Source organism: Pseudorca crassidens, chromosome 10 (genome assembly GCF_039906515.1).
Source record: "Pseudorca crassidens isolate mPseCra1 chromosome 10, mPseCra1.hap1, whole genome shotgun sequence".
Classification (NCBI taxonomy): domain Eukaryota; kingdom Metazoa; phylum Chordata; class Mammalia; order Artiodactyla; family Delphinidae; genus Pseudorca; species Pseudorca crassidens.
In genome coordinates this window covers 105395949-105422923 of record NC_090305.1, presented here as the reverse complement: position 1 = coordinate 105422923, position 26975 = coordinate 105395949, and the positions used below count along the sequence as shown (strand labels likewise).

The following is a 26975-nucleotide window of genomic DNA, read 5'->3' as shown; positions in this document are numbered from 1 at the left end:
GCGGGGCGGCCGGCGGGCGGTGGCGCCCCTTCCCCAGGTGTTGCGGCGCTTCCACGTCGCCAGGCGGCCCGCGGCTTGCGCGAGCCCAGGCCGCCCCAGCGTCCGGAGCGCCGGCCCTTGGGCTCCCGCGGCCATGGCGGGGCCGGGCCCGGGGGACCCGGACGAGCAGTACGATTTCCTGTTCAAGCTGGTGCTGGTGGGCGACGCGAGCGTGGGGAAGACGTGCGTGGTGCAGCGCTTCAAGACAGGCGTCTTCTCCGAGCGCCAGGGCAGCACCATCGGCGTGGACTTCACCATGAAGACGCTGGAGATCCAGGGCCAGCGGGTCAAGGTGGGAGGCCCGGCTCGGGGCCGCCGTGCAGCCGGGCCCCATGGCGCTAGGGGTCGGCCAGGGCCCTGGAGGGTCTCCCCGGAGGGGTCGGGGTCGGGGGCCGCGGCGAGCACCCGACTGGTCCTTGGGGGCTGGGGTCCCCTCTGGCCCCCTGTCCGAGCAGGCCTGGGCCTGGGCGTTGGGGCCGGCCTCTGGGCGCAGAGCGCGGGCCTCGGGGCGCTGGGGTGCGCGTGCTGGGGGGAGTGCGGAGGAGAGGCCCTGCCCTCCGAGCTACACGCTGGGGGACTTTGCTCCAGAATAGCGTCTCCGGTGCCTGGCGGCAGAGCGCCTCGGGTGCGGGCACGGGGGGCGCCTGGCAGGCCTACCCCCGCCCCATCGCGGTCGAGGGCCCCAGCTCGACCCTCGGGGGGGGGGACCCCAGGCAGAAAGGGACACCCCCACGACTAGGAGGGACCAGGAAGTAGTTGCTTCTAGGACCGGAGGGCCAAAACTTTTTGTCAGAATTTCCGGCCTGGCCACGCCTCCCTGCAGTCTCTTTGTGGACCTGGTGGTGGAACTTTACTCGGCCGGGGCGACCCGGGTCCCCTCCCCCAGCTGCAGCCCGATAGGAACTGAAAACTTCACGGGCCCCGGAAGGTGGGGGAGAGGACCGAGGTTTGGCAGTGGCTCCGCACTAAACCGGCAGGATGTGGCTGCCACAGAGTCCTGGCAGTGGTCAGATAACTAATATTTGTGATTAGTGAATCAGTTTCTTAACCTGGGTGTCCGCTCTCCCGAACGGAGTGAGAGACCATTGTTCTTGCTCGGGAACTTAACTGAACTGCGCCGGACGGAAATCCTTTGCCCTCTTTGGTGGATCTGAGTTCCCACCGACTCCGGGACGGCTCCTAAGAGCCCTGGGCGGGGCAGCACAGGGCCAGGGCATCTCCTGGTATCTCCGTGTTTTCAGGTGGAGCCGGGTGATTGAGTCCCGTGAGCCCCGATACTGTGGCACCGGGCCTGCCTGGGCTGCTGTGGGCCTGCTACCGGTTGGCTTTTGGCAGGATGCTTAGCTCTTTATTTCTGCAAAATTGGGATAATTTCTCCCTTCCGACCCAGCATGGAGAAAACGTCAGCCAAAAGCCTTTCCATGCACACGGTGCCTTTGGAGTTGATGTGACAGGGGAAGCGGAAACTCCCTGCCAGAAGGGTTGCTTTTTTTTTCTTTTCTTTTTTTAACAGTCTTTTGGGTTTCTGTGTGTTTTGAATCTCCTTAGGATAGGAAAAAAGAACAAGGTGTGGCAGGCAGCTTTGAGTCATTATTCGGGACCACCCTTTGGAGCAGGTGGCGAGGGAAGGCTGTGGGATGGGGTCCACGGATAAGTCTGTGCCCTGAGACGCTGCCAACAGCCACGGGGAAGTGGCGAGTTGAAGGATAGGCGTAAACAATCGGGCTGCCTGCTCCCGCTCCCCTCCCTTCCCCCTCTCCTCCCCTCCCCTCCCCCTCCCCTCCCCTTTCCCCTTCCCCTTCCCCTGCCCTTTCCCCTTCCCCCTCCTCTCCCCTTCCCCCTCCTCTCCCTTTCCCCTCCTCTCCCCTTTCCCCTCCTCTCCCCTTTCCCTCCCCTTTCCCTCCCTCCCCTTTCCCTCCCCTCCCCCTCCCCCCCTCCCCCTCCCCTCCCCGCCCCCTCCCCTCCCCTCCCCTCCCCCTCCCCTCCCCTCCCCCTTCCCCCCTCCCCTCCCCCTTCCCCCCTCCCCTCCCCTTCCCCTCCCCTCCCTTCCCTCCCCTCCCCTCCCTTTTCCCTTCCCCTCCCCTCCCCTTCCCCGTCCCCTCTCCTTCCCCCTCCCCTCTCCTTCCCCCTCCCCTCCCCTTCCCCCTCCCCTCCCCTTTCCCCACTCCCAGTGCTGACCGTGGTCAAGGAGGGGCTGGGTGTTCCTGTTTACCTGGCGAGATAACCTGTGCAGGAGCCCTGGGTGCACTGTGTACCGAGCACAGGTTATGCAATGCAGGGCAGGCACTTCGAGATTTCTTTTCCTGCTAGTCACCTTCAGATTGTTCTACTTGGGAGGCAGCCGGGTGGTTCTGGGATCAGGAGAGCAGTGTAGGCATGGTAACCCCCCTAAGAGTTAACAGCGGCCACCCCTCTCAAGAGTCTGATGTGTGCCAGCTGTTTTACAGATGTGTTCTTGTGATTAACCCCACCTCACACGGGGCAGGCAGGCTTCCCCAGGCACACAGCTGGGAAGTGACAGACGTGCAAGTTTTCTTCCAGCTTTTCGGACTCCAGGGCGTTGGGGTCTTTCCCTACACCAGACTGCTGCTTCTGATTGCATGGAGTGGGAAAGCCTGTGCAAGTATTTACTTCTTGATCTTGCAGCCAGAGAATCCTGAGGCCCAGGCACTGAAGAGGCTGTGAATTGCAGTTGGGTGGGTTGGGTGAGAGGACAGCCTCCCTGGCCCTGGGTGCTGGGCTCTCGGGACTCAGCGGGGGCAGGTCATTTTTCCTCACCCATAAACTATCTCTGGGGTGTCTTCCAGCAATGTGATTTTAAAGAAATCAAGTTTATTGAAGTTCAGCTGACACACAGTAAATGTGCCTCATTTCAGGTGTCGAGTTCTGTGAACCTTGACAAACCTATGCAGTCCTGTCACCACCACCACATTCAGAGCATAGATTCCTTCCATCAACCCGGAAAGTTCTCCCGTGTCCCTTTGTGTCAGCGTCCTCCCTTCACCCCAGGCCCTGGCAACCACTGAGCTCTTTTCTGTCCCTATAGTTTCAACATTGTGGTTTTTAACTGGAACCTTTGAGGAACCAGAGTTTGTCGTCGTTGTTTCTGCAGAAAGCATGTTCACATCAGGGATTTAGTTTAAAACCTTCCCAGGCCTGTCTGGGGTCCAGCAAAGCATCCAGCAGGATCTCAAAGCCGCCGGTCCTGTGCTTGCTGGCTCTTGTTAGCTCTTGAGGAACCTCAGAGAGAGATCACCTAGCGCTTTTCCAGCTGCTCTGTGCTTGGGGAGCTGCGGACTGAAGCGGGGAGGCCGAGAGACCGCAGGGTCAGAAGGGCCTTAACTAGCTTACTTTTATCCAGTTTTATATTGAGGTTCCGCATGTCCTTGACTGAAGAGTTCTGCTGCTAAAAAAATTAAAAGTGGGGAACATCACAGATTGAATTAAATCCCTTTATTTCTATAGTCACTTTCTCTTGCGACCAGAATGACATCCCAACAGCTGACCTGGAGAGCTGGGCCCCTGTCTGCCTCGGCCACTTCATCTCCCTGCCCCTGCCCCACACTCAGTCCCCAGCCTCACTGGCTCTTTCTGTCCTTCCAACATGCCTGCCTCAGGCCCTTTGCATCTGCTGCCCTGCCTGCCACATTCCACCCCCAGATCCCCATGTAACAGCTGCTTCATCATTCGGCTGTCACTGCACAGGCCACCTCTTCAGAGAGGCCTTCCCTGACCTCCCAGCCCCTCCGTCCCATTACGGGGTAGGTTCATAGCATTTACCAGGACTTGACATTCCCTTGTTTGTGGTTCTCTCCCGTACAGTTTCTGCTCCTTGAAAGTGGACACCGCCTTGCGTACCTGTGAATCCCCACACCTACAATAGTGTCAGACACACGGTGCTCACTACCTGTGTGTTCATTGATTTTTATTTATAGGGAGGAAGCTGAGGCCACAATAAAGGAAGTGACCGACACGCCCAAGGCCCCACACAAGTCAGTGGCAAAACCAGGCTTTGAACCCAGGGTCTCCCTGGCTCCTAGTTGCAGCGCCTATTTTTACACTTGACTACCCTTCTGAGTCCCTCTCAGTTCGTAACGATGACCCTGAGATCTGCATGTTAATGACTCTAGCGAAAAGACAACTGTGGTCACCGCACTTGGAGAGAAGCGAATGGAGTTGGGCATTTTCTAGATTTTCAGGAATGAGGGTGGAAACCCCAAGGAGTTTCAGGGTGCTGTCAGCTAACAGAGCAACAGGCAGCCCTGGGCAGCTCCCGTAGCAGCCCTGCTGGTGGGAAGGCTCTGGCCGTGGCGTGGGCCCCCCGGGCGGCCCTGTGTGAGTTCACTGGGCTCTAGCTGTGCAGGCTGAAGCTGGGGGCAACTCTGGGAGCTGCTGGTGTCTCAGCGGTGATGTCTCTGCAGGAGAACCCTGGACTAGGTGTCCAAAGGTCTGTTGCAACCTCATCCTAGCCCTGGCCAGTTCCTTGTCCCTTCTTGGAGCCGCGGGCTTCGTCCTTTTTGAAATGGAACGAATGATCTTTGCTCTGCCTACTTCTCAGGGTTGTTGGATGGCTATGGACATGCTCAAAATAGTTAAAAATTCCCCTTGTATGTTTTTGGATAATTCATCCACATGGTTCAGAATTTCAAAATTTCAAAGACATAAAAGGGCGTACCGTAAAAAAAAACAACCACCCTCCTTTCCATTTCTGACGCCCTGTAAGAGAAGGCAGACAATGCTACCCATCTCTTGTCTATCTTGAAAGTGCTATTGTGAATAAAACCAAAGAATTACAAACATAAGAGATTATTTGATTGTTGCGGTTGTTAGCATTTTCCTCCCTAGGGATTATTATTAGGATTATTTCTTAACCTGCCCCTCCCCACCTCCCCATCCCCCGGGAAATCTCAGCCGGTTCTAAATCCTGAACACATCCGAGTTCTGCTCACCCACCCTTATCTGGGACGACACAAAGACCTGTTATGTAAACTGGTCTGTGCACCTCACAGGGGACGCGCACGCGGGTTGGCCCTGAACAGCTGCGCCCCTTTATTCGGCCTTCTGTCGGGGTCACTGTCCCCATGCTGGGAAGGCAGCCAGGGTCCTCCCACACAGAGCTCAGTCTCTGCCCTGGGGCCCGGGCTCCACATTGCGGGACCTTGCGCTCCATCGCTCTCCTGGTCCGAAAGTGCTTCTTTTTTTTGTTGTTGTTGCGGAGCACAGGCTCCGGACGCGCAGGCTCAGCAGCCATGGGCCAAGGGCCCAGCCGCTCCGCGGCACGTGGGATCTTCCCAGACCGTGGCACAAATCCGTGTCCCCTGCATCGGCAGGCGGACTCTCAACCACTGCGCCACCAGGGAAGCCCAAGAAATCTGTTCTTGATGTCGGTGACAATCATCCTCATGGCAAAACGAACCTGCCTCCTGAGGTTTCTGCCAGTTCCGAGGCAGCACGTGCTGTGGGAAATGGTGGAAAGGGGGCCAGTGGTAGAGCCTCGGGCCCCAGGTCACAATCTTGGCTTTGCCGCCTGGGGCACGTCGCATCACCGCTCCTGATCTGTTCATCTGTCAACCCCGAGCTTAAGGACCTGACGCACAGCAGAGCATCAGCAGGTGGGAGCTGACACGGGCGTGGGTCCCCAGAGAGAGATGGTGGCCTGGGGCTCGGGAGGCTCAGCTTCTCAGCCTGGCTGCCCAGCTGCCCTCGTGTACCGATCTGCTTCCCCAGCTATGAAATGAAGGCAGAATCCCCATGTCCGTGCCGTGGAGGGCCGCTGTGTGTGAAAAGGCGAGCCCACTGGGGTCACAGGGGGGTGGCATCGCCCAGACCGGGCCTTCTCACAGCTCAGGGCCTCCACCTGCCTCCTTTCTTTGCTTCCATCCCTTTGGTGTTTCGGCCTGTTTGCGTTTTCCTTCCTTCTGTCAGCCCTGTGTGGCCCTTGCAGAGAGGCTTTGGGCGTGAGGGATCGTGAAGCTTAGTAGTAAGGGGGCAGCCCTCCCTCCCTGAGTCCCCCATCTCCTGAGTTGTCACCACTGTTCTCGTGCTCTGTTCTGCCTGGTCCTTGCAGCCACCCGGTGAGACCCCATTTCACAGACGGGGAGATGAAGGCCATGTGCGGCAGGTCTGAGCCAGAACCTTGCCTGCCAGCTCCTCGTGTGGCGCCTTTTCCTCATTGCTGTTCACGCCCTCTACCACTACCAGCCGCCACACGCACGTGTGTGAGCTCATGCGCGCGCAGGCGCACACAGACACAAGCATGAACACGCGTGGAGAGGTTTGGGACCAATGTGAAGTCTGGGCCGCCGTGTAGCACTTGCATTTTACCTTTTCTTACGTTTTGATTAGCGGGGTCACATCAACATACTGATGCCGTCTGCTTGCTAAGCAAATCCTTACTAATTCAGATTAGTTGGCAGAAGTGGTGCTTATGGCCAGTGTGAACAAAAGAAAGCGCCTGCCTTCTAGAATGGCCTACGTAATGCTGGGTTGTTTTTTTTTTTATAAATTTATTTATTTATTTTTGGCTGCGTTGGGTCTTCGTTGCTGCGCGCGGGCTTTCTCTAGTTGTGGTGAGCAGGGGCTACTCTTTTTTGCGGTGCGTGGGCTTCTCATTGCGGTGGCTTCTCTTGTTGTGAAGCACGGGCTCTAGGCGCGCGGGCTTCAGTAGTTGTGGCTTGCGGGCTCTGGAGTAGGCTCAGTAGTTGTGGCACACTAGCTTAGTTGCCTCGCAGCATGTGGGATCTTCCCGGACCAGGGCTCGAACCCGTGTCTCCTGCATTGGCAGGTGGATTCTTAACCACTGCGCCACCAGGGAAGCCCCGTAATGCTGTTTTATTGAACGTACAGCCAGTGCTGGTAGGTAGAGGCGTCTGCAACCTGCTCTGGGGATGTAGTGAGTCAGGACCGTTAGTCACTAGCAGCGCCTTTCTCCGTGGGTTACATACGCCTCCCCTCCCTTCTTACCTGTCCTGCTTGGCCTTGCAGGCCTCCCTCTCCTACCCCAGGAAGAGGTCAGGGTAGCCCTAGACCAGGTATGTGACTTTCCACACAGGTTGTTTAAAAGGCAACAACCTGGAGCTTAGATGTGTCGCTAGGACCTGTCCCTCTCAAAGTGGTCTCCTTGGGAAATTGCATAAGTATTTCCGGATGTGGGATCACAGGGTGGGTCTGATGACTCAGAAGGGTCAGAGGCCACTGGAGCAGAGCCTGCCACGCTGTCAGGAGGCCTTTGGTCCCAGATGAGATCTGACTGTGAAAGCAGAGTCCAGGCTCACGTCAGGCCGGGCCTTGCCCGAGGGCAGTCGCCATGTGTGGGTGACAAGGTTCATCCTGATCCCAGAGGCCTGCAGCGGTGACCTCCACCTCACGCGGACAGTCGGCGGGTCATTTCCCTAACGCATGTCAGTTTCCTTGGGCGCCATGTGAGGAGGCTGGACCACATCACTGAGGGATTCCATTTTCCTTGAGGAAAGTTCCTTGTAGTTTCAAGCCAGGTAGTCCCCACCTCTGCCTTTTTTTATGTCTGAGAAGTGTAAAAATCAGATTTTTTTTTTAATTAAAAATACTCTGTTTATATTTTTCAGTGAAGCACTTTTATTGTTTTGGTTTAACTTGTTTTTTGCTCTCGGGTTTTAAATCTGTAGTGGGGACACGAACAGTGGATGATTTCATGATGAAAAAAGTGGATCACAGAATAAACTTCAGTTTGCCAGCTATGAATTGTATCTGCCATGTTTGCATTACAGATGAAATACATGGGAAAAATCAACCTTAATATTGAAATCACAAGGTAAATACCTCAATGTAAACCCCAGCTCTGCGGTCTGCATCAGGTTATTTTCCCCAGAATAAGCTCTTGACCAGTATTGGCTGAATGAAGGAGCGAGTGAGGGAGAGGGCGGGGCGGGGGGCGGGGAGAGGCGGAGGGGCATGTCTGCGCTGGAGGTGGGTCCGGAAGCTCAGCTTGCAGAGTGGGGTCCATGCAAGAGCCGGGGAGATGGAAGGCCCCCGTGTGCTAGGATGCCTGGGGCAGTTTGCTCTGTATGTGTGTACGTGTGTATGTACATCAACACGTTATTGTTTTGCTTTACGTAAGTCAGCCTTACCTGACCATCCTGTCCAAAGTAGTACTCCACCAAGTTCCTTTTTAAAAAAATCTTTATTGAGATATAATTCATATACTGTGACTTCCCCCATTTAAAGTGTGCAATTCAGTGTTTTTTCCTGTTGTTTTGAATACTCACCAGGGTCAACTTTAGGATACTTTCATCACCCAGACAGGAGCCTGGTAGCTATCAGCAGTCATGCCTGTTCCACTCTCCCCCAGCCCATCTCTGTGGAGCTGCCCCTTCTGGACACACGTGTACATGGAACCACACACTGTCGCGGGGTCCTTGGGTCATGTTTTTGAGGTCTGAGTTACTTTTCATCCCTTCCTCGCCCTGCTTAGTTTTTCTTCCTAGCACTCCATCCACCCCCAAGTCACACTCACCGTGTCGTTCTGTGCGTCTGCACCTGACACTGTGCCTTCCCCGTGTGTCCTGGCAGGTGAGTAAAGCACTCTCTCCAGGTGATGGGATATTCCCATTCATCCTCTGTGAACTCAGTAGGTGTAGTCAATATGAAAAGTCCCGTGTTCCTGAAGCTCTGTGGGATTTGCTTGTGTTGCTTCGATTCATTCCTTCTTGTCCTTCTCCCTGTTCTCTGGAGGTTGCGCAGGGCGGGAGCTGGGCTTAGGGTCTGGCCTCTGTAGTGACAGCGTGTTCTGCTGTGCTGTGTTCTGGCAGCCTGTGCCCCACCTTCCAGATCCCTGATTTACTTTTCAGCTGCCTCTATTCCGATGTTTATTTCATCTTTTAGTTTCTGTATTCTGACAATTACGTTTTTCGTTTCCAAGATCTCCAGTTGGTACTTTTTCCCATCAGTAAGATTTTCATTCTCAGGATATTATTAACGCTTCTGTTCTTCCCAATTTTTCACTATGAAAAAGTTTAAAAATATAGGAAAGTTGGAAGGATAACATAGTGAGCCCCATATATGCTCTACATAGATTTAACCATTGCTTGTGTTTTGCTGAATTTGCCTTATCTTTTTGTATGTGTAATATAAATTTTTTTATTTGAAAGTAAGTTGCAGATAGCATGATACTCCACCCCTGGATACCTCGACATACAGCTTTTGAGAATAAGCACAGTGTGTTATCATACCTAAGCAAATCATTGTTTCTATCAGCATCTACTTAGTCCATTTTTAAGTTTCCCCAACTTCCTCCAAAATGTCTTTTATAGAGTTTTCCCCCTTGAGCTGGAGTCCAGTGTGGGTTTAGTCCAGAACGATGCCTCACTTCTGTTTTGATGACTGTTGTTTTTTAAGAGTCGCCTTCTGGATTTGTCTCCCGTTTCCCTCGTGGTGTCTTTTCCCTTGTTCCTCTATCCTTTGTATTTTCTGTAAGCTGGAGGTTGAGTTTAGAGGTTCAGAGACACTCGGGTAGAAGGGTTTTGGCGAGAATGACTCACGGGTAATGTTTGCACCCACATGGCAGGCGGGACGTGATGAAGGTCCCCCGCTGGAGGTGAGGCCAAGCTTGATCTCCACTCACATTTATTGTTAAAGATTCCTTTTTGCTCCATTTTCCTTTGTTTCTTGGGTTATAATTTAAGAGCCAGGGCCTTGAGCTGGCCTCTTCTCTCTAGAGCAACAGACAAGTTAAGTGAGATGAAAAGGGAAAAACACCTGAAACTTAGAAGGTGCTCTGTCGAGCTTAACTGTGGTTGTTGGCTGGAAGTTTCCATGTGACACCCAGGACAGAAACTGCACGTCAGTGGGTTCAGGGTTTGTTCTGTGAGTACCTCCTCTCTCCCAGGTGCTGTTCTGAGTACCTACAAAAGGAAGACACATGAGATGTGTCCCTGTGCCTCGGAGCTCACGTCTGGCTGGGGCGACAGACGTGCAAGCACCTAAGTAGCATGAGTGCCGTCCATGCTGCTGCTGCAGGGACTGAACTGCCAAACCAGGAACCGAATCATGCGGCCTTACAAGCACACGTGTGTTTACTGTGGCCATAGCAGGACCAGATATCTGAAATTCGGACTGTTCCTGCTCGGGTGCCGTGCTGTCACGGGGCTGCTTGCCTGGTGCCCAGGACACAGACGATGCGCAGTCCTCTTCCCGGGCTTGGAGCTGGGCGTTGAAGGAGGACAGTTCCCAGTGAGGAAAGACAGGGGCTGTGCTCCAGGGCCGTGTTCGTGTGCAGCCCCGCAAGCAGGAGAGGGCCTGGTGTTCATCCAGTCAGGGGAAGTGGGGCCCCGTGGGGCGTGGGAGCCGCCTTCCGGTCATGCTGGAAGGTATGCTCTGGGCCAACGAGCGAATGGGTTGGCTTTGTCTGATGCTGGGTGGTGGCCCAGCCGCAAGTCCTGGTCCGGGTGCTGCGACCCCTGCTCTTGACCTCCCTGGGGGGCACAGACTGCTGCCTGACGTCCTGCCTGGGTTTCGTCCCCATGTACCCCATTGTGCCTGAAGGGTCTACAAGCAGGTAAGAGGCCACCTGTGAGTCCCACCTTGGTCGCCAGCACAGGGCCACCAGCTCCCCAGGCCCTCCTCGCTGCACCGGGAGCTCGGGCTGCCCACATCCCCCATGGGCGGAGGCTGGGCCTTTCTTCCCGGCAGGACTTAAGGACAGGCTGACTGATTCCTGCAGGAGGAGGGGGTTTCATGAAAAAAGCACAGGACATGGTCTGTGGAGGAGCCGTGCACACAGCGAAGGGCACAGGTTTCAGAGTCAGACTGAGCTCTCCTTTCCTGTGCCCTGGGACCCGTCTTGTAAAAGGCTCTGAGATGCACCTGCAGGGCTGCCTGAGGATGGAATGTACCGAGACAGGGAGCTCCGGCACAGTCAGCCTGGAGGGGCTCACAGCGCGTCTGTCACCTTCATCACCTGGGTTCCCACCACTGTTCCCAAGATGCTGGAGGTGAAACACAGATGCCAGGAAGCCATCTGATCACCCTTGGTCCCCCGGCTGGCGGAGCAGGGCGGGGAACCAGGGGTCCCGCCTCCCTTCTTCCAGTGGTGGTAGCTCTACAGGGAGAGCTGCATGGTGACAAGGGACACAGAAAGTTGCCTCTGACGCTGGGATCCTGAGCAGTCGGGGCGGGAGGAACCTGGGCCCAGGAATCCGTCCGCAGCCCTTGTCAGCCGCTGGGAGGCGCGTCTGTGTCAGGTCCGCGCGGCCCCCGTCCAGTGTTGCTGCCCCGCTTCTCCTCACTTAGGCTCCATCCCCTCCTGCCTGTCTCACCCGCTAACACATTGGAGGTTTTGCAGGGTCTTACCGTCGCTTCTGGCAGTGCACCTGCCTCTCGGCTGAGGCTTGTTTTCAAGCCAGGGGCTGAGCTCTTCCCTGAGGACTGAGGCAGAAGTGACAGCGGCTGGCCGGGGAGTAGCTTGCAGACCACCTCCTGGTTCAGACTCCCCACATTCCGAGACACGATGAACAGCAGCATGGGGGCTCATATTTGGGTCTCTCCAACCAGTTTTTGGAGTTTTGTCTTGAGAACTAATTTTTCCAAAGTCCCTTTCTGGTATGAAGAAGCAAGGAACTTCCCACTGCCGGCCTCATCCTGTGGGAGAAAGGCTGTTCAGATAAAATCCTCTTCTGTTTCCATCGGGAGGGATGGTGCTGGACAAAGGTTCTGGGACCTGAATCGCCAACTGTGAAGTTGATTTTATTTACTAGGTTTATTTAACCTACTAAGCAGAATTGACTTCCCACTGGGACACATGGGAACCCTCTCTGGAGAGCAGCCCTTGCCCCGCCAGCCTCATCTCGCTCCCACTGGCCTGACCGCAGGACCTGCCCTCAGAGGGCTTCCTTCCCGGTCAGGCGCCTGCTCTGCGCCAGGTTGCAAAGGAATGAGATGGGGTCTGTCCCCACCAGAGCCCGTTCTGTGTTTTATTTGTTATTTAATTTTTGGCTGCGTTGGGTCTTCGTTTTTGCACGCGGGGCTTTCTCTAGTTGCGGCGAGCGGGGGCTAGTCTTCATTGCGGTGCGTGGGGTTCTCATTGTGGTGGCTTCTCTTTTTGCGGAGCACAGGCTCTAGGCGCGTGGGCTTCAGTAGTTGGGGCGCACGGGTTTCAGTAGTTGTGGCTTGCGGGCTCTACAGTACAGGCTCAGTAGTCGTGGCTCACAGGCTTAGTTGCTCCGCAGCATGTGGGATCTTCCCGGACCAGGGATTGAATCCGTGTCCCGTGCATTGGCAGGTGGGTTCTTAACCACTGCGCCACCAGGGAAGTCTCCAGAGCCCATTCTTGATGGCGAGAGGCAGAGTTACAAACCAGGAGCCCCGCACATACAGCCCTGGGCCAGTTCCCACCGTGAACCGTTTCGTTTGGCCTGCTCAGTGGTGATTTGCTGGTTTGTTTTTTATTGAATTTGCTTTAGGCAGGATATCCTTTTCTGTCACCTTGCTGCATTTTATGTTCCCTTCCTGGCCCCCAAAGGCACCCAAGTTTGGGACAGGTGACATCCTCTGTGGTGTATGCTGTCATAGAGGCAAGAGTAAAGGGCTGTGGACCACGAAGAAAAGAAAGCTGAGTCCGCTTGGTGTGGGGCCCAGGCCTGTGCATCGGGGAAGCTCCACTGACCAGGTGACCTTGAACTGGGGCCCTGACGGTTAGGTAGGAGTTCACCAAAAGGTCAAGAGGAATGCAGTCTATCCTAGAAAAGGAGATAATGGCAAAATGGTAACACCCTTCATGGGTGTGGGGACCCAGAGGGACAGTGTTAACTGGGAGGTGTTAGGTGTGGAGCTTAGAAGGGAAAATAGCCTCGTCCCTCACCTCGATACCGTACTTCCCCTTGAAATTCCCACCCCACAGGTCTGAAACTCACCTGACTGACCCCTGCAGAGCTGGAGGGGGGCAGCTGCCCTCTCCCGAGCATCCGTGCTCTGGGAGCCCTTTTCCATCCTGGCCGGGCCTCAGTCCTACCCTCTGTGCCCCAAAGATGCTTCCGGACTTCACTCTGGGTATCAGCAGGCCAGAGAATTTCCCCCAAAGTCAGATGAGACAGGCTGGCTGGGAAGGTCGGAGAAACTGGCGATGTGCCCGGTGGGAGGTGGGTGGCAGGTGGGCGTCGGGGAGGGGGCTCGGGTGTGATCCGTGAACGAGGCCCCCGTCTGTCTGTCCAGTGAGTGCAGGTGGAGAACTTCCAGGTGGGGAAGGAGGTGGGCGGGGGTGGTGGGTTCAATTTGGCAGGCAGGTGCTCGTCCAGCCGATGGACCGTGTATTCATCGAGCACCTTCTACCTGGCTTATGCAGAAAGCCAGCCAGACACAGCCCCTGCCCTCAAGAGTCCCACGTGAGGTAGGGACAGTAAACATTTAAGAAGTGTGCGTGCACGCCTGTGTCCAGCCAGGCGGTGCAGAGGCTGAGGCCGGGCCGTGGGGTGCGGGGCTGGGATGGCGAGGGTCTGGGACGAGCGTTTCAGGCAGGGGCCTTGATGCGACCTCCCGGGAGCTGGGCACGCGGGGTGGGCGACGGCAGGAAGTCGGGGCCTGTGGGGCCTGCAGGCGATGCGGAGGGCTCGGACGATGCACTTGAGGGTGGAGGCCGGAGAGCGGAGGGGCTGCAGGATCTCAGCCGGGTTCTGGCGGCTCCACAGTGGCTGCTGTGCGGGGCGTGGGCCGGCCGCTGGGCGGGTGGAGGCCGTCCGCAGGGAGCCTGGCGCCGGCTTGGCTGTGATGCGTGTGAAGGAGCGGGAAACGCAGAGCAGAGGGGCCTCCACACCCGTGATTTCCTGGGCGCTGGGCTCCTGCCGAGGTCTGTGCTGGGGAGCAGGCAGGCAGATGGACTCGGACCCAGCACGACGTCGAGATGCCTTCCTCGGCCAGTCACTGCACCTCCAGAGCCGGCTTTCTCCTCTGTGACGTGGGGCTCACGGTCTCTGCCCACAGCCCCGTGAGACCCCGGGCGAGGCCGGCACCCGCCACGGGTCCCCGCACTACCCCTGCACAGGTCCCCACTGCGTCCACGCGGCACTTCTGCTCTGGTTTCTAATTTTCTTTTTTTAAGTTTTTGGCTGAGTAGTTGTGGTGCACGGGCCTAGTTGCTCCACGGCATGTGGGATCTTCCCGGACCAGGGATCGAACCCGTGTCCCCCCGCAATGGCAGGCGGACTCCTAACCACTGCGCCACCAGGGAAGTCCCTGCTCTGGTTTCTAAGGCAGAGCCCGGGCCTGTGCTGCCCAGGAGATGGCTCAGGACGGTGCTGCTCTGCTCGTCTGGGTCTCCGGTAGCTCAGGTGTCTGATAAGCCTCATTAACCTTCTCACCAGCCTCCCTGGGGCCCTGCCTGGTGGAGGAGCTGTGCTTAGCTGCCCGGAAAGCGGGGCCGCTCCCAGCCTGCCTTCACCCAGCTCTTGGAACACAGCGGGCATTCGGGCCAAGCCATAGGGCCGCCTCTGTAGGACCGTCCTCCACCCAGCAGCCGGCAGCTTTACAGACATAAGTCGGGGCACGTCCCGGCTTTGCCTGGGCTCCCTGAGGACAGCCGTAGGCAAGAGTGTGCGCGGAGCTCATCTGTTTCTAGAACAGAGAAGGGAGGAAAGGCTGTGGAGGCTGCATTCTCATGTTGGTCCCTCTGTGGACAAGTGGGGCTTGATCGGGCCCGGCATCCCCTGCCCTGCACTGGCTGAGTGTCCGTCCATAGGCTGGCGGGTCCCTCTCATCTGGGTCACGAGTCCCGAGTGCTCGGTGGTTTCCAGCGGGCCTCCCGGGCTAGGATCAAGGAGGCTCGAAGGCTGTTTCTGTGCTTGGCTGGTTACTGTGACAATGGCTAGAGCACAGGGTGCTGCTGAGACACGTGAAGTGGAATGAGAGGCGTCTGATACACATCCCCTGCTTCGGACGATCTGCCCCCGTCTCCCACCACGGTGAAGTAACACCCACCTTAGGCCGTGGCTCCGGCACCGCCGACGGCCTCGCCTTCCGGGGTGCTGCTTTGCTGCCATCTGGCCACGCCGCCCTTGCTGTGTTTCCATCGTGGCAGACAGGCTCTGTCCTGCCTCTGGGCCTTTGTCCCCTGCGCCTGACCACTGTCCCCACGACTGGCAGGAGCCTCAGCCCAGGGGCCACCTTCTGTGACCACCCTGGGAGGTGCTGTCCGGGGAGGCCCTCCCGTTATCTTTGCTTTCTTCAGGGTGCTCGTCCCCCCTCTCTGCAAGTGTCCCACTGGCCTTCTTCTCCTCTGCCTCCTTTTAACTGGAAAGGGAACTCTGTTCCTGTTTCACCCCCTGCAGCGTTGCCAGTCCTTCCAACAGGGGCTGGGACATGGCTGACGTTCAGTTCGTACTGAATGAACAAATGTGTGGTCGTGCACACAGCCCGGTGTGCCTTTCTTTGAGCCCTTTACGTGTTCCACTTTGCATTAAAGCTCCTTGGCGTGTATTAAAAACGCCAGCCCCAAATGATGCCAGCTCAGTAATACCGTTAAGGGGACGCGTTTATCCAGCCCCTTCTCTGCGCTCGGCTCTGAGCACACTTGAGTCTATCATTCACCCTTACGGCACCTTTTTTGACAGATGAAAAGTGAATTAGGTTTTAGCCTGCAGACACCAAGGTGGGAAGTGACGGGACTGGTTCAGCATCTCAGGCTGCCGGGCCCGAGCACTGACCCTGCTTTTCTCTTCCCCTGGCTCTGATGTGGGGAAGTAGGATGAGAGTATTACCAGTCATGAGAAGGACCTACTTTCCAAAAATATTTCCTCCATTACTGTCCAGATTTCACGAGTTGGTTGACCCAGATACCGTAATCTGTAGCTATTGTGTTGGGTTTTTATTTTTAATTGTTATCGGTTACACTTGTGTATGATGGTTCAACAAGGCTTGGTCTCCGGATACTCCCCTCTGCCCCCAGCCTCTAGGGTCAACCACTTCCGGCTCTTCTCTGTTTCTCCTTCTCTTGCTTGTGTTGCTACCCCTCCTCCCCCAGGTACACGCATCATCTATTGACTTCCTGCTTTGGAAGGTGAGGGTTTAACTCTCAGCACTACCCTAGCCCCCATCACACACACGCACGCGTGTGCACGCACGCACACGCACACACACAGACACACACTTTGCATCCTCCCAGTAGAGGTGTGTGGTAATGTTGATTAGATCAGCATTAAGTTCCTTTCAGTTCTATTCGCAAAACATAGCCCCAATTTGATCACTTCTCCCTAACTTCACTGCTACGACTGTCGTCTTTTACCTGGATTATGGCTACAGCCGTCCAACTGAGCTCCCCGTTTCTGTCCTTCCTCTTTTTTTTGGCTGCGCGGCTTGCGAGATCCTAGCTCCATGACCAGGGATTGAACCCGCGCCCTCAGCAGTGAGCCCATGGAATCCTAACTACTGGACCACCGGGGAATTCCCTGTCCTTGCTCTCTTTTGATCTGTTGTCCATACAGTAGTCAGAGTGATCCTGTTTAAAAATAAATTTGATTGGCTCAAAACTCCCTGGCTTCCCCTTCACTCACGGTGAAGGACAAAGTTCTTGCTGTGGTCTCCAGGGCACTGCATGATCTGGCCCAATTCCTCAGTCATCCCTCATTTCTCTCTCCCTTTTCACTCTGCTCCCAGCACACTGATCTTCGTGCACCAGTCAAGTCTCTGCCTCAGGGCCTTTGCACTTGCTCTCTCTCTCTCCCTGGAACGCTTGTCTCGCAGGCATCTGCACAGCTAGCTAACTTTCTTCAGATCTTTACCCAACTGTTATCTCAATGAGGCCTTCCTATCTAAAACGTCATTCCTCACCATACTTGATAACTTCTTCCCCTGCTTGTTTTTTCCATCTTATCACTATCTAGCATACTGATTATTGTATTACTTATTTTATGATATTTTATTTATATTCTGTATTTCCATATAAACAAATATATATCCATATTATTATCTTACTTAGCATCTGTCTCCTGCCCTAGACTGTAAGCTTGAGCCCAGGAATTTGCATCTGCTTCCTCTGCTCTCTCTGGTACCTAGAACGTAGAGCAGGTGTCCAGTAAGCGCTGTTGAAATGGCTGAATGAACACATTTTGGTTAGTGAGAGCTGTTCACGGCTGAGCCATGTAGCACTATCTTTCATTCCCTGTGCTCCCTAGTTTTTCCTGGTGGTCGTGATCATCTTGTTTCTGCGTGGGGTCTATGTATGTACCATTAACTCAGCTCCAAATCCTCCCCTAATGGGCACACTCACCCTCTCCATCTACCCCACATACTGTGTGATAGTCCCCGCAACGTCTTGCTGCCTCTCAGTTCCATCTTCTTGAAGAAGTCTCTCCCAGAAAGTTCTTAATTTCTGTTTTAGATTTTCTGTGGCTAGAGGAATATCCTGTGACTAGAGAATATTCTTCTTACAGAAGAATACAATCTTTTGAGATTCATTGAGGCTTATCTTAATATTTAAGATCTTATTTAATCAAAGATTAAATACTTGGTGTATTGATTTGTCTTCAAGTTCACTGATTCTTTTTTTCTGTCTCCATTCTGCCGTTAAGCTCATCAAATGAATTTCCCACTTACTGTACTTTTCAGTTCTAGAATTTTGACCCTCTTAAAATATGTTTTTAGAAATAATTTCCGTTTCTCTAACTGAAATTCCCGATTTGCCCACTTAGAGTGACATTTTGCTCCAGTTCTTCGAACATATTTTCCTTTAATTCTCTAATTATATTTAAAATAACTGCTTTAAAGTCTTTGTCTACTAACTCCAATACTTGGGCCATTTTGGCCTCATTTTCTATTGACTGCTTTTCTCTCTTGGGGTCAAATTGTATTTTTTTTTTTTTTTGCATGTTTAGCAGGTTTTTAATTGTATACTGGAAATACTGGTTGATACTGGCTAGTGACTCTGCATCGTGTTGGAAGGGCACTGATTCATGTCCTAGTAGTCAATTCAGTGACTGACTGATCACCTTGAACCTGTGTGGCTTGTCTTCATGTCCTGTTAGGGCAGAGAGATGCAAGTCTGACAGTGTTTCTCTAGCCTTTCGCCTTGACAGAACACGGCCTCCAAACCTGAGAGCTTGGTTTAGGGTTTCTTGGGCAGGTGTCGGGAGGCCTGCCTCTTGCCATGGTCCTCACTCGTAGGGCACAGCCTTCCTGATGTCTCAGCTCAATATCTGGGTCCTTCGCAAGGTCCTAAGGAGGCCTCTTCCCCGTGGCTGGGTTGGAAGATCCCCCAGCACTGTTCAGCCTCCACCTCTGGTGTGTTCTCACCCCCGGAGGAGCCGCTCTCTGGTTAGAACCTGGGAGCCTCACCCTGTGCGCGGAGCCCGCGGGCTAGGACCCACCAGGGACCCCCCCGCCCCCTCATCGCTCCTCATTCCAGTCCCACCAGCTGCTCCAGGCTCCATGCCCTGCTTGGAGTCTAGCCCCCTGTCCTGTGGTCAGAAAACCGTCCTGAGTAGAGTGCTGGCAATCGTGAGGCGCCTTCCATGAGTTTTGCTTCTTTCAAGGATTAGGGTCTCGTGCTGTGTTGTTTACATCCTGAAAACAGTAGCCTCCCGTGTTTTTCTCAGTCTCCCGGTTGTTTAAGGAGGGAGGTCTCGACGGCCACTAGATACTCTTCCAGAACTGGAGGCTCCCGACCGGCCCGCATCCTGGCTTGCGGCTTGGCTGCTGTCTTGGGATCTCCCTACCACCCGGGGTTTCCCTTCGCCTCTCTTTTGAGTTGAATTCTCCTTCTGGATCCCTCATTTTCTTCGTGTTGGTTGATTTCAGCAGCTTCCTTAGAAAGGGTGGCAGGAAGGTAAATTTTTTGAGGTCCCTATGTCTGAAAATGCCTTTGTTAAACCATCGCACTTGACTCAGTGATTAGGTGGAGAATTCTAGGCTGGAAATTATTTTCCCTTGTAATTTTAGGCATCGTTTCATTGAATGTCTAATGCAATATGGATCTTTTCTGTGAAGCCTTCAAACCCGTTTTTCCTTTCTCTCTTTTGTTTTCCCTGCAACTTTTTAGGGTCCTTTCTTCTTCCTCACTGTTCTTGAGTTCCCAAGGCCAAGTGTCTTGTGTGGGTCTGTTTTCCTCCATTGTGTACTTAGTGGGCCTTTTCAATCAGTTCTGGGGAATTTTCTTGAAGCATTTCTTTGATTTTACTATTCTTTTTTTCCAAAACTCTTACTATCCTGATGGTGGACCTTCTAGGCTGGCTCCACAATTCCTTTTCTCTCTTTTCCATCTCTTTGCATTTTTTTCCCCTACTTGGAAATTCTTCAAGTTTATCTTCCAATGCTTACGTTGCATTTTTCATTTATGTTATATTTTTAATTTTCAAGAGCTCGTTTTTCCTTTCCGAATGTTCCCTCTACTTAAAATAAGAGTGTTCTTTTATCATTTCATGGACCTTTTCTTATCTCTGATGATTATTTTGGAGATTGTTTTGAGAAACTCTGCCTAGTTTCTATTTCCGCCAACTTGCCTTTTCCCGTGTCTGCTTGGCCTCTGTGTTTGATGCTCCCCTCTGGGGTGTGGAGGGGAGTCCTAGGTCGTCTGGATCCCAGGCTGGTGTGGTGCCGAGGTCCCGCCTTTCACGTCACCCCTGCGTGAGCTGTGCCCCGGGGCCTGCTTCCTGGAGCCTCTCATCCTGCGGAGCAAATGGGACGTCTCAGGCGGGGAGTTTGGTTTGGCGAGTCGTGGCCCAGAGTGCATCAATCGGTGGACCCCTCTTGTGAGGCCCAGGAAGAGGTGGTCACCTCCACAGTGCCAGGGCCAGAAGCCCTGCCAGCAGGAACTGTCTGAGGCCTCTGGGTCTGTCCCCACCCTGGACGCCCCTTGAGAACGGGATAGAGAGGCACCCAGAGTGCTTGTGCCAGTGGAGGAGGGTGGATGGCCTGCGGCTCAGGATGTCACCTTCAGGGCCCCGAGGACCTGTGGTCTGCGGAGCAGAGAAGGCAGGCCCTGAGCCGCTGAGAGCCCTGGACCCGCCCATTCTGGTGCCCTCCGCGGCGCAGCCTCCTGGCCCGGGCACAGTGACCATCCAGGTTGACCCCTGGCCCAGCTTCCGCCGCCCTACCTGGGGTCTCTGCCGCCATCCTGCTGCTGCTGCTGGAAGCCAGGGATGCTCCCGCCCCGCCGGGCGCCCATCCAGGCAGGCCCGGCAGTGGCCCTGATGGGTGCTGGTGCAGTGAGGACCTGGGCGGGAGGAGGGTTGGGACCGGGGTTAGGGTTAGCAGGCTGCACCAGCTGATGGCAGAGGCCGCCTGAGAGGAGCCTCCCCGGGCCGTCCCTGCCCAGCGTGAGCATCTTCCCTGGCGCCGCTGAGGCAGAACAGAGAGCCCGAGTGCTGGGGGCCTCCCGACGGTGGGGGCAGCGGGCACTCACGGCCCAGAGGGGCAGGCAGTAGACATGGCGCCAGCAGTGAGCCTGGTGTCCAGGGCAGAGAGGATTCAGGGTCCAGTGTGCTTCCCGCCACGGTGCAGAACCCACCCCCTTGTCCTGGGACTCTGGAGGTGGAAACGGGGCTGCCCGCCTCCACGTTGCTCCCCCCGTCCTGCTCAGGCCGCTGAGTTGCCTTCCAAGGGCTCAGAAGGCCTCTCCGCTCTGTCCACCTTCTGGCCTGTCCTACGTGGGGCCTGCCGAGCTGTGGCTGGTGGCCTGCCCCCGGAAGCAGCACTTTGGGAGTGGGTCTGGGGGCTCGGCCTCCCCGTCCCCTGCGCTCGGCTGCACCCCCGGGTTCACGGGACCCCTGTTCCTTTAGCTGCAGATCTGGGACACGGCTGGCCAGGAGCGCTTCCGCACCATCACCCAGAGCTACTACCGCAGCGCCAACGGGGCCATCCTGGCATACGACATCACCAAGAGGAGCTCCTTCCTGTCGGTGCCTCACTGGATCGAGGACGTGAGGAAGTACGCGGGCTCCAACATCGTGCAGCTGCTCATCGGTGAGCGGGGGCCCCTGCGGTCCACCCGTCTGTCTGTCTGTCTCAGTCTCTCTCTCCTTTCTAAACAAAGGGCAAACAGAGCACAGAGAGGGCTGAGCTTGGCCAGGTAGGAGCAGAGCCAGGACCATGATCTAGAAAATTCGGGGACTTCCCTGTTGGTCCGGTGGTTAAGACTCTGAGCTTCCACTGCAGGGGGCACGGGTTCGATCCCGGCTCAGGGGACTGAGATCCCACGTGCCACGAGGCGCGGCCAAAAAAAAAGAAACTTCGGATCCTGCTAATCACTTGTAAAGTCAGTCAAAGTGGAAATGAGACGACGCAGGCCAGGAAGCGGTCGCCACGCGGCCGCACCTTGGTCCAGGCTAGTTCGGTCTTCATCATGTGTGTTCTCATAACCCTGCCTGCTCCTCATGTGTCAGGGACGGGGCCGAGGGTCAGAAAAGTGAAGTCATTTATCCCGTCCACATAGCCCGTGAGCATGTAAACGTGGCTGATCGTGATTCGGTGGCCTGCTCTGTTGACCACCCTGCAGGGAGTGCTTCTCAGGTGTCCACGCCCCTCCCAGCCACTCTGAAGTCTTGGTGGAGGGCAGACGCCGGCACCACCCGCAGAGCATCTCACTCGGGAGCACTGGGTGGGCCCATGCATGTGCATTTCTAACAAGTTCCCGGGTGACACAGTAATCCCACTTTGAGAACCGACGCTGCAGGGGGTGCCGTGGCCTCCATTTTACCTTTCCCTCCTGCATAAACTTCTCGGGCCTGGATTCAAGAAGCTTTGGACCATGTGTGTGGTCCCTGGGGTGCTCGTCCCAACAGTCAGGCTGATTCCTCTAAGGTGAGCGAGTGCAGATGGGCCCGGACTGGGGTGTGGGTGTTCTAGGTGGACTGGACTCCCTGGGCAGGAAGGGAGTCCTCCCTACGTGGCCTGATGCTCCCCTTTCATCCAGGACTTTTTTTTTTTAGTTTTTTATTTTTTTGGCCACGCCGCTCGGCTTGCAGGATCTTAGTTCCCTGACCAGGGATCGAACCAGGGCCCCCTGCAGTGGAAGCGCAAAGTCCTAACCACTGGACTGCCAGGGAATTCCCAATCCAGGACTTTTAAAAGAAAACATTCTATCATAGAGCACTCTATACAAGGACATAAAAGGAATAGCGTAACAAACCCCAGATTCAGCAGAGCCGGCAAGTCCTGTCCACGGTCATTTCAGCCCTCGGCCCCTCCCCCAACCTCATATTATTTTGAGGCAAATCCCAACACCAAATGATTTCATTTGCAAATGTTCCAGCATGAATCTATAAAAGATACAAACACTTAAAAATATATAATAACAGTACGCTTTTCACATTTAAAACATACTGACATCTCCTAATACAATCAACTTAGCTGATCTGGGGTCAGATTTATAATTGCTCATAAATATCACATGTGGTTTTCTTTTCAGTTTGTTGAAATCAGGATCCAAATAAGCTCCTAACATTGAAATTGGTTGCTGCATTGTTTAAGGTTACCAAAGAAACTGTAGATTTTTTTTTTCTTTTTTTTTGGCCATTCTGCGTGGCTTGTGGGACCTTAGATCCCCGACGCGGGATTGAACCTGGGCCCTGGCAGTGAAAGCAACAAGCCATAACCACTAGACCGCCAGGGAAGTCCCTAGATCATCATAGATGCTTATCTATTTTTTTGTCCCTATAATCAGATTATAAAAGTCAATCACTTAGAGACTTAAAAAAAATTCTTGTAGAAATTGGACCAAGGAGCAATTGACCAGATTATTTAAAACATAATGAAACATCTCATACCTCGTGGGAGAAGGAAAGGTGTGCTCTCAGGGGCAGCTGTAATCTGTGCTCTCATTATCAGAAAAGCAAAATAATCAAAACCCACAATCTTACAGAGAATTAAAAAATTCCAAAGGAAAATATGAGAGCATAAATAATCAGAAAAATGACAAAATTTTAGCCAAAAAAAAATAGCAAGGCCAGATTTCTTTAACTTCAGCATTGGTGGAGTGCCCGCTAGGTGCTAGCTTGTGTCCACTGTGTCATTTAATGTCTGCTCTGCAGAAGGTGGCCTCGTAGATGAGGGGTTGAGACTCAGAGATGGAGTGAGTTACCCGAGCGTCACACAGCAGGTGACAGGAAGCTGGCGTCTCTACCCAGGTCTTCTTCCAGCTCTAAGCACCGTGTTCTTTTCACCAAACCTTCCCGCTTCTATTTCTTAGGAAAAAGCAGTAAAATGCACAGGCCCCTGGCAAAGATAAGGAAGAGATGAGATGAGGGACTAAAGGATGGGATAAGAGCATTAAAGATAGACTCTCCCGGCTCGCTGCCTTTAGCTGTAGTCGCGCCCACTTGGGCCCTGGGCCTCACCACTGTCCCACCTCCCCGCAGGGAACAAGTCGGACCTCAGGGAGCTGAGGGAGGTGCCGCTGGCCGAGGCGCAGAGCCTGGCAGAGCACCACGACATCCTGTGCGCCATCGAGACGTCGGCCAAGGACTCGAGCAACGTGGAGGAGGCCTTCGTGAGGGTGGCCACGGAGCTGGTCATGCGGCACGGGGGCCCTCTGCTCAGCGAGAAGGGCACTGACCACATCCAGCTGGACAGCAAGGACGTCGGAGAGAGCTGGGGCTGCGGGTGCTGACCGGGGTGCAGGGCAGGCAGGCAGGGCTGCCCCACCTCCTCCCGCCCTGTGGTCTCCTCGCCCAGCTGAGGCCTGGCCTCCAGGGTGCCAGCCAGATAAAGGCCTGGAATTACCCCGCCTGTGGCCTGGATGCTTGATGGGAGCACTGCCCTCCAGGAAGGAAGAAGCAGGATTCCTCCCACAGGAGGCCCTGTTGGCACAGGGTAGGGTGTGGGGCCCTTCCTGCCAGCCAGCTGCTGTCCCCGCCACACGCGGCACGTCCCAGGACTGGCGCGAGCCCAGCGGTGTGGACCTTGGCCCAGGGGCTGGGAGTGGGCCTCCCGGGCTACACGCTGCCTGGTTGGGACCGTTTCACACGAGGCCGCAGCAGGGTGTTGCTTTCCAGGGATGTGGCCGGAGCTCCGGGTCCTCCCAGGGCATTCCAGGGCCTCCTGTGCAGGAGCAACAGCCCAGCAGACTCAGTCCTGAGCTTCGTCCCGGGGTTTCCCTACCTCCCTCCTTCCTTCAAGGCCAGCTCCTGCCTCAGCCGGGCCTCCCTCTCCCATTTCCATGGAGCTTCTCCTTTTCACCCGGACAACGGTGGGTCACGGCCCACAGCGCTCGTCTGCTGGCTTGGGGCCCAAAGTTTTGCCACTCAGGTTGCAAAAGCAGTGAATCCTTTAGCTCTGGCTCTCGGAAGCTGGGGGTTAGTGGGAATGAGATAGGAGTGCGGACATTTAAGGGAAAAGTAAACGCTCGCACCCCTGAGCCCATCCTGTCCCACCTGACTTGCAGAGATCCTTCGTGCCACGTTCAGAGTGCCAGCTCCCCCGCCGCTCCCAGACCAGCTTAGAGAGTTTCCCGCACAGAAAAGGCGAGGCCCCGGCAGGCCTGGGTCTGGGCCCACCCACTCTAATGGTCTCTGCATATGCTGGACACTGAGGTTAGACAGCAGGGCACCAGGGTCACTGGGGCCCTTGGAAGCAGCACCGTTTTCTGGTTACAGCTCAGAGGAGCGCAGGGACTGGACTGGGGGAGCAGGTGGTCTTCCCAGGCCAATCCCAGTCGCTCCCATCAGTCCAGTTCAGCCCTGCAGGCCCCCCGCCCCAGTGTGGGGCCCCAGGAAATCAGCTGCTCTCAGAGCCATGGGCGAGGCCACATCAGGGAGACACAGCCCAGGGCCCCTGAGAGCCCAGAGGTGCCGCACAGCTGCAGTCGGGCTCCCTGCCTTCCATCCCAGCACCTGGTCTGCGTCACACCCTCCCAGGCAGGCCTGGACACAGAGCAGGAAGTCAGACCTTGCCAGGCAGCCCCAGGAGGCGGGTCAGGCAGGGCTGCTGGCCCTTCCAGCCGCGGAGGCTGAGCCTGGTCCTGGAGGGGAAGGACGCTGGCCTGGACGGGCCAGGAGCTGCTGAGCAGGGGTCAGCCCGCTGTCGGCCGAGTGGGCTGGCAAGTGGGAGCAAGAAGGCTGCCTGGCTTCCCTCCCCCGTCCCTGCTAATGGGATGGGGCCCAGCTCCTCCACCTGCACTGAGGGGTTCCCCAGAGAGGGGCCCCCTTCAGGCCAAGGGCAGAGGTCCTCCAGCCCCATGACCTCTCTGCAGGGGGCTGATGTTTGGGCAGAGCTGGGTGTTCAGTCCAGGCCCAGCTGGGAGAGAAGTCTCACGAAGACTGCCTTGCACAGACCTGCTGCTCTGGGGGGTGGGGTGCACGCAAGGAGCAGTGGCCGGGACTGCGCCCCAGTTCCAGCGAGCACAGGTACTGACCCCGGGCCCAGGGCTGCCTCACAGGGCTTAGGGAAGGAGGGAGGCCCCCAGCTCACCTCCTCCAGAAGGAGCCCTGCCGGGCTGCCGGCAGAATCCGGCAGTCCGCATCCAGGGTGCACAGGTACAGGAAACACCGGTGACGGGCTCACCTGCCACCTTGGGCTGTGAGCCATCCCCCTACTCCTGTGCCCGGAACCCTGCACAGGGGAGGTGGCCTCACGGTGGCCCTTCCTCACCCAGAACCAAGGAAGCAGCACTTCACTCTCTCCTTTCACAATCCCAGGGCCCAGTGGGTCTCCTGCCACCCATCCTCCACACGGAGCAGCCTCGCTCCAGGGCTGTAGCCTAGAACTCAGGGGTCATTTCGGGCTCCCCACTTTCTCCCCCACCCTACAACCGTGCCTCCGGCCCCTCTGCCCAGATGGGCCCCATCCCCGCCCCCCGGATGCCTCCCTGACCTCCTTGGCCTGGGCTTCCACCAGCCCAGGCACCATCCTGCTGCTGTGAGGGGGGCAGCTATGAAAGGTCCCTCCCCCATCCTGACACTTTCCAGTCGCCCCTGGGCCCTCGGGATGTCCATCCTCACGCGGGTGTCCAAGGCCTCACACAGCTCCGTTCCTTCTCCCCTGCACCGTCTTGCCCACAGGAGCAGCTTCTGTCCAGGCAGACCCCTTCCTGCCCTGCCCCCCTTACCGACCCTGCCCTTGAATACGTGCCATTTAGAATCCCACAGATGACCAGCTGGTCCTTTGCTCATCGTACCCCCTGGCAAGAATGCGTTCCTTCCCTACCCACCCTTGGCCTGCAAGGTTCCCGTCCTGGGCTGAAGCCATTTCCTACGGAGGCTTCCCGTCCTCCGTCTCAGAGCCAAATGCTAGCGCTCAGGGCCTCCCTGGGCACACTGCTGGCTGCCTGCTCTGGGGTGCCCTGGCAGGTAGGGGCCTCACTACCTCTCTGGGCCTAAGTCCTCTGTCAGATGGGCCCGGACGGATGGACTTGGCCAAGGGACAACGGGGAAGTGTGTAAGACAGCACGGCCCCGCCTCTTCCCTCTCCCAGGGCCTCTTCCTTTGTTTATAAGTTACCCAAGAACAGGAGCAGGTGAGGTCAGGGGTCAGGGGCCAGGAGGGGAAGCCCGGCAGGAGGGCCAGGAAGTGTCCCAGCCATCGGGCGGAGGAGGGCGGTCTGTGGCCTGGGCTGAAGGACCAGAGGAAGGCTGGTGTTTTATACTCCCGGGAGGGGGACAAGCAAGGGACAGGGATCCTGACTCCTGAGCCAGAGAGGTGGGCCCGGTCCAGAGGGCGGGTGGGTGTTGGGGTAGAGCTCAAGGACACAGGCCCCAGCAGGCGTGAAGCTGGAGGAAATTCCTAATTCACATTGAATGCAGTTACTTCTCCCCGGAGGGCTGCCGAGGCTGGGGCCTCAGAGACCTCTGAGCCTGCACCTGGGCTGGGGTGGGGAGGGCCTCAGCCCAAGGATGCCATTGCATTTGGGGATTTTTCACATTGCCTATTTATGAATATATAAATCTTTATAGCGAATCTATTTTTTAAAACATGGAAAAGTTGCCTTTATGGAGACTTAGCAGAGCCAGAGTGTACGCATTCCTAAACTATTAAACGTTTCTGTAACGA

At 55.8% G+C, this 26975-nt stretch overlaps 1 protein-coding gene across 2 annotated transcripts; it reads left to right on the top strand.

The window, feature by feature from the left end:
• Positions 1-26975, top strand: RAB43 (RAB43, member RAS oncogene family). 2 transcript variants are annotated; one of them, XM_067755635.1, is made up of 3 exons: positions 1-331; positions 20778-20955; positions 23349-26975. In XM_067755635.1, the coding sequence occupies exons 1-3, from the start codon at positions 134-136 to the stop codon at positions 23597-23599; spliced, it is 627 nt and encodes a 208-aa protein (XP_067611736.1). In that variant the 5' UTR covers positions 1-133; the 3' UTR covers positions 23600-26975. The 2 variants fall into 2 exon arrangements, with proteins under 2 accessions (XP_067611736.1, XP_067611735.1); XM_067755634.1 differs by having other exon boundaries at positions 20772-20955.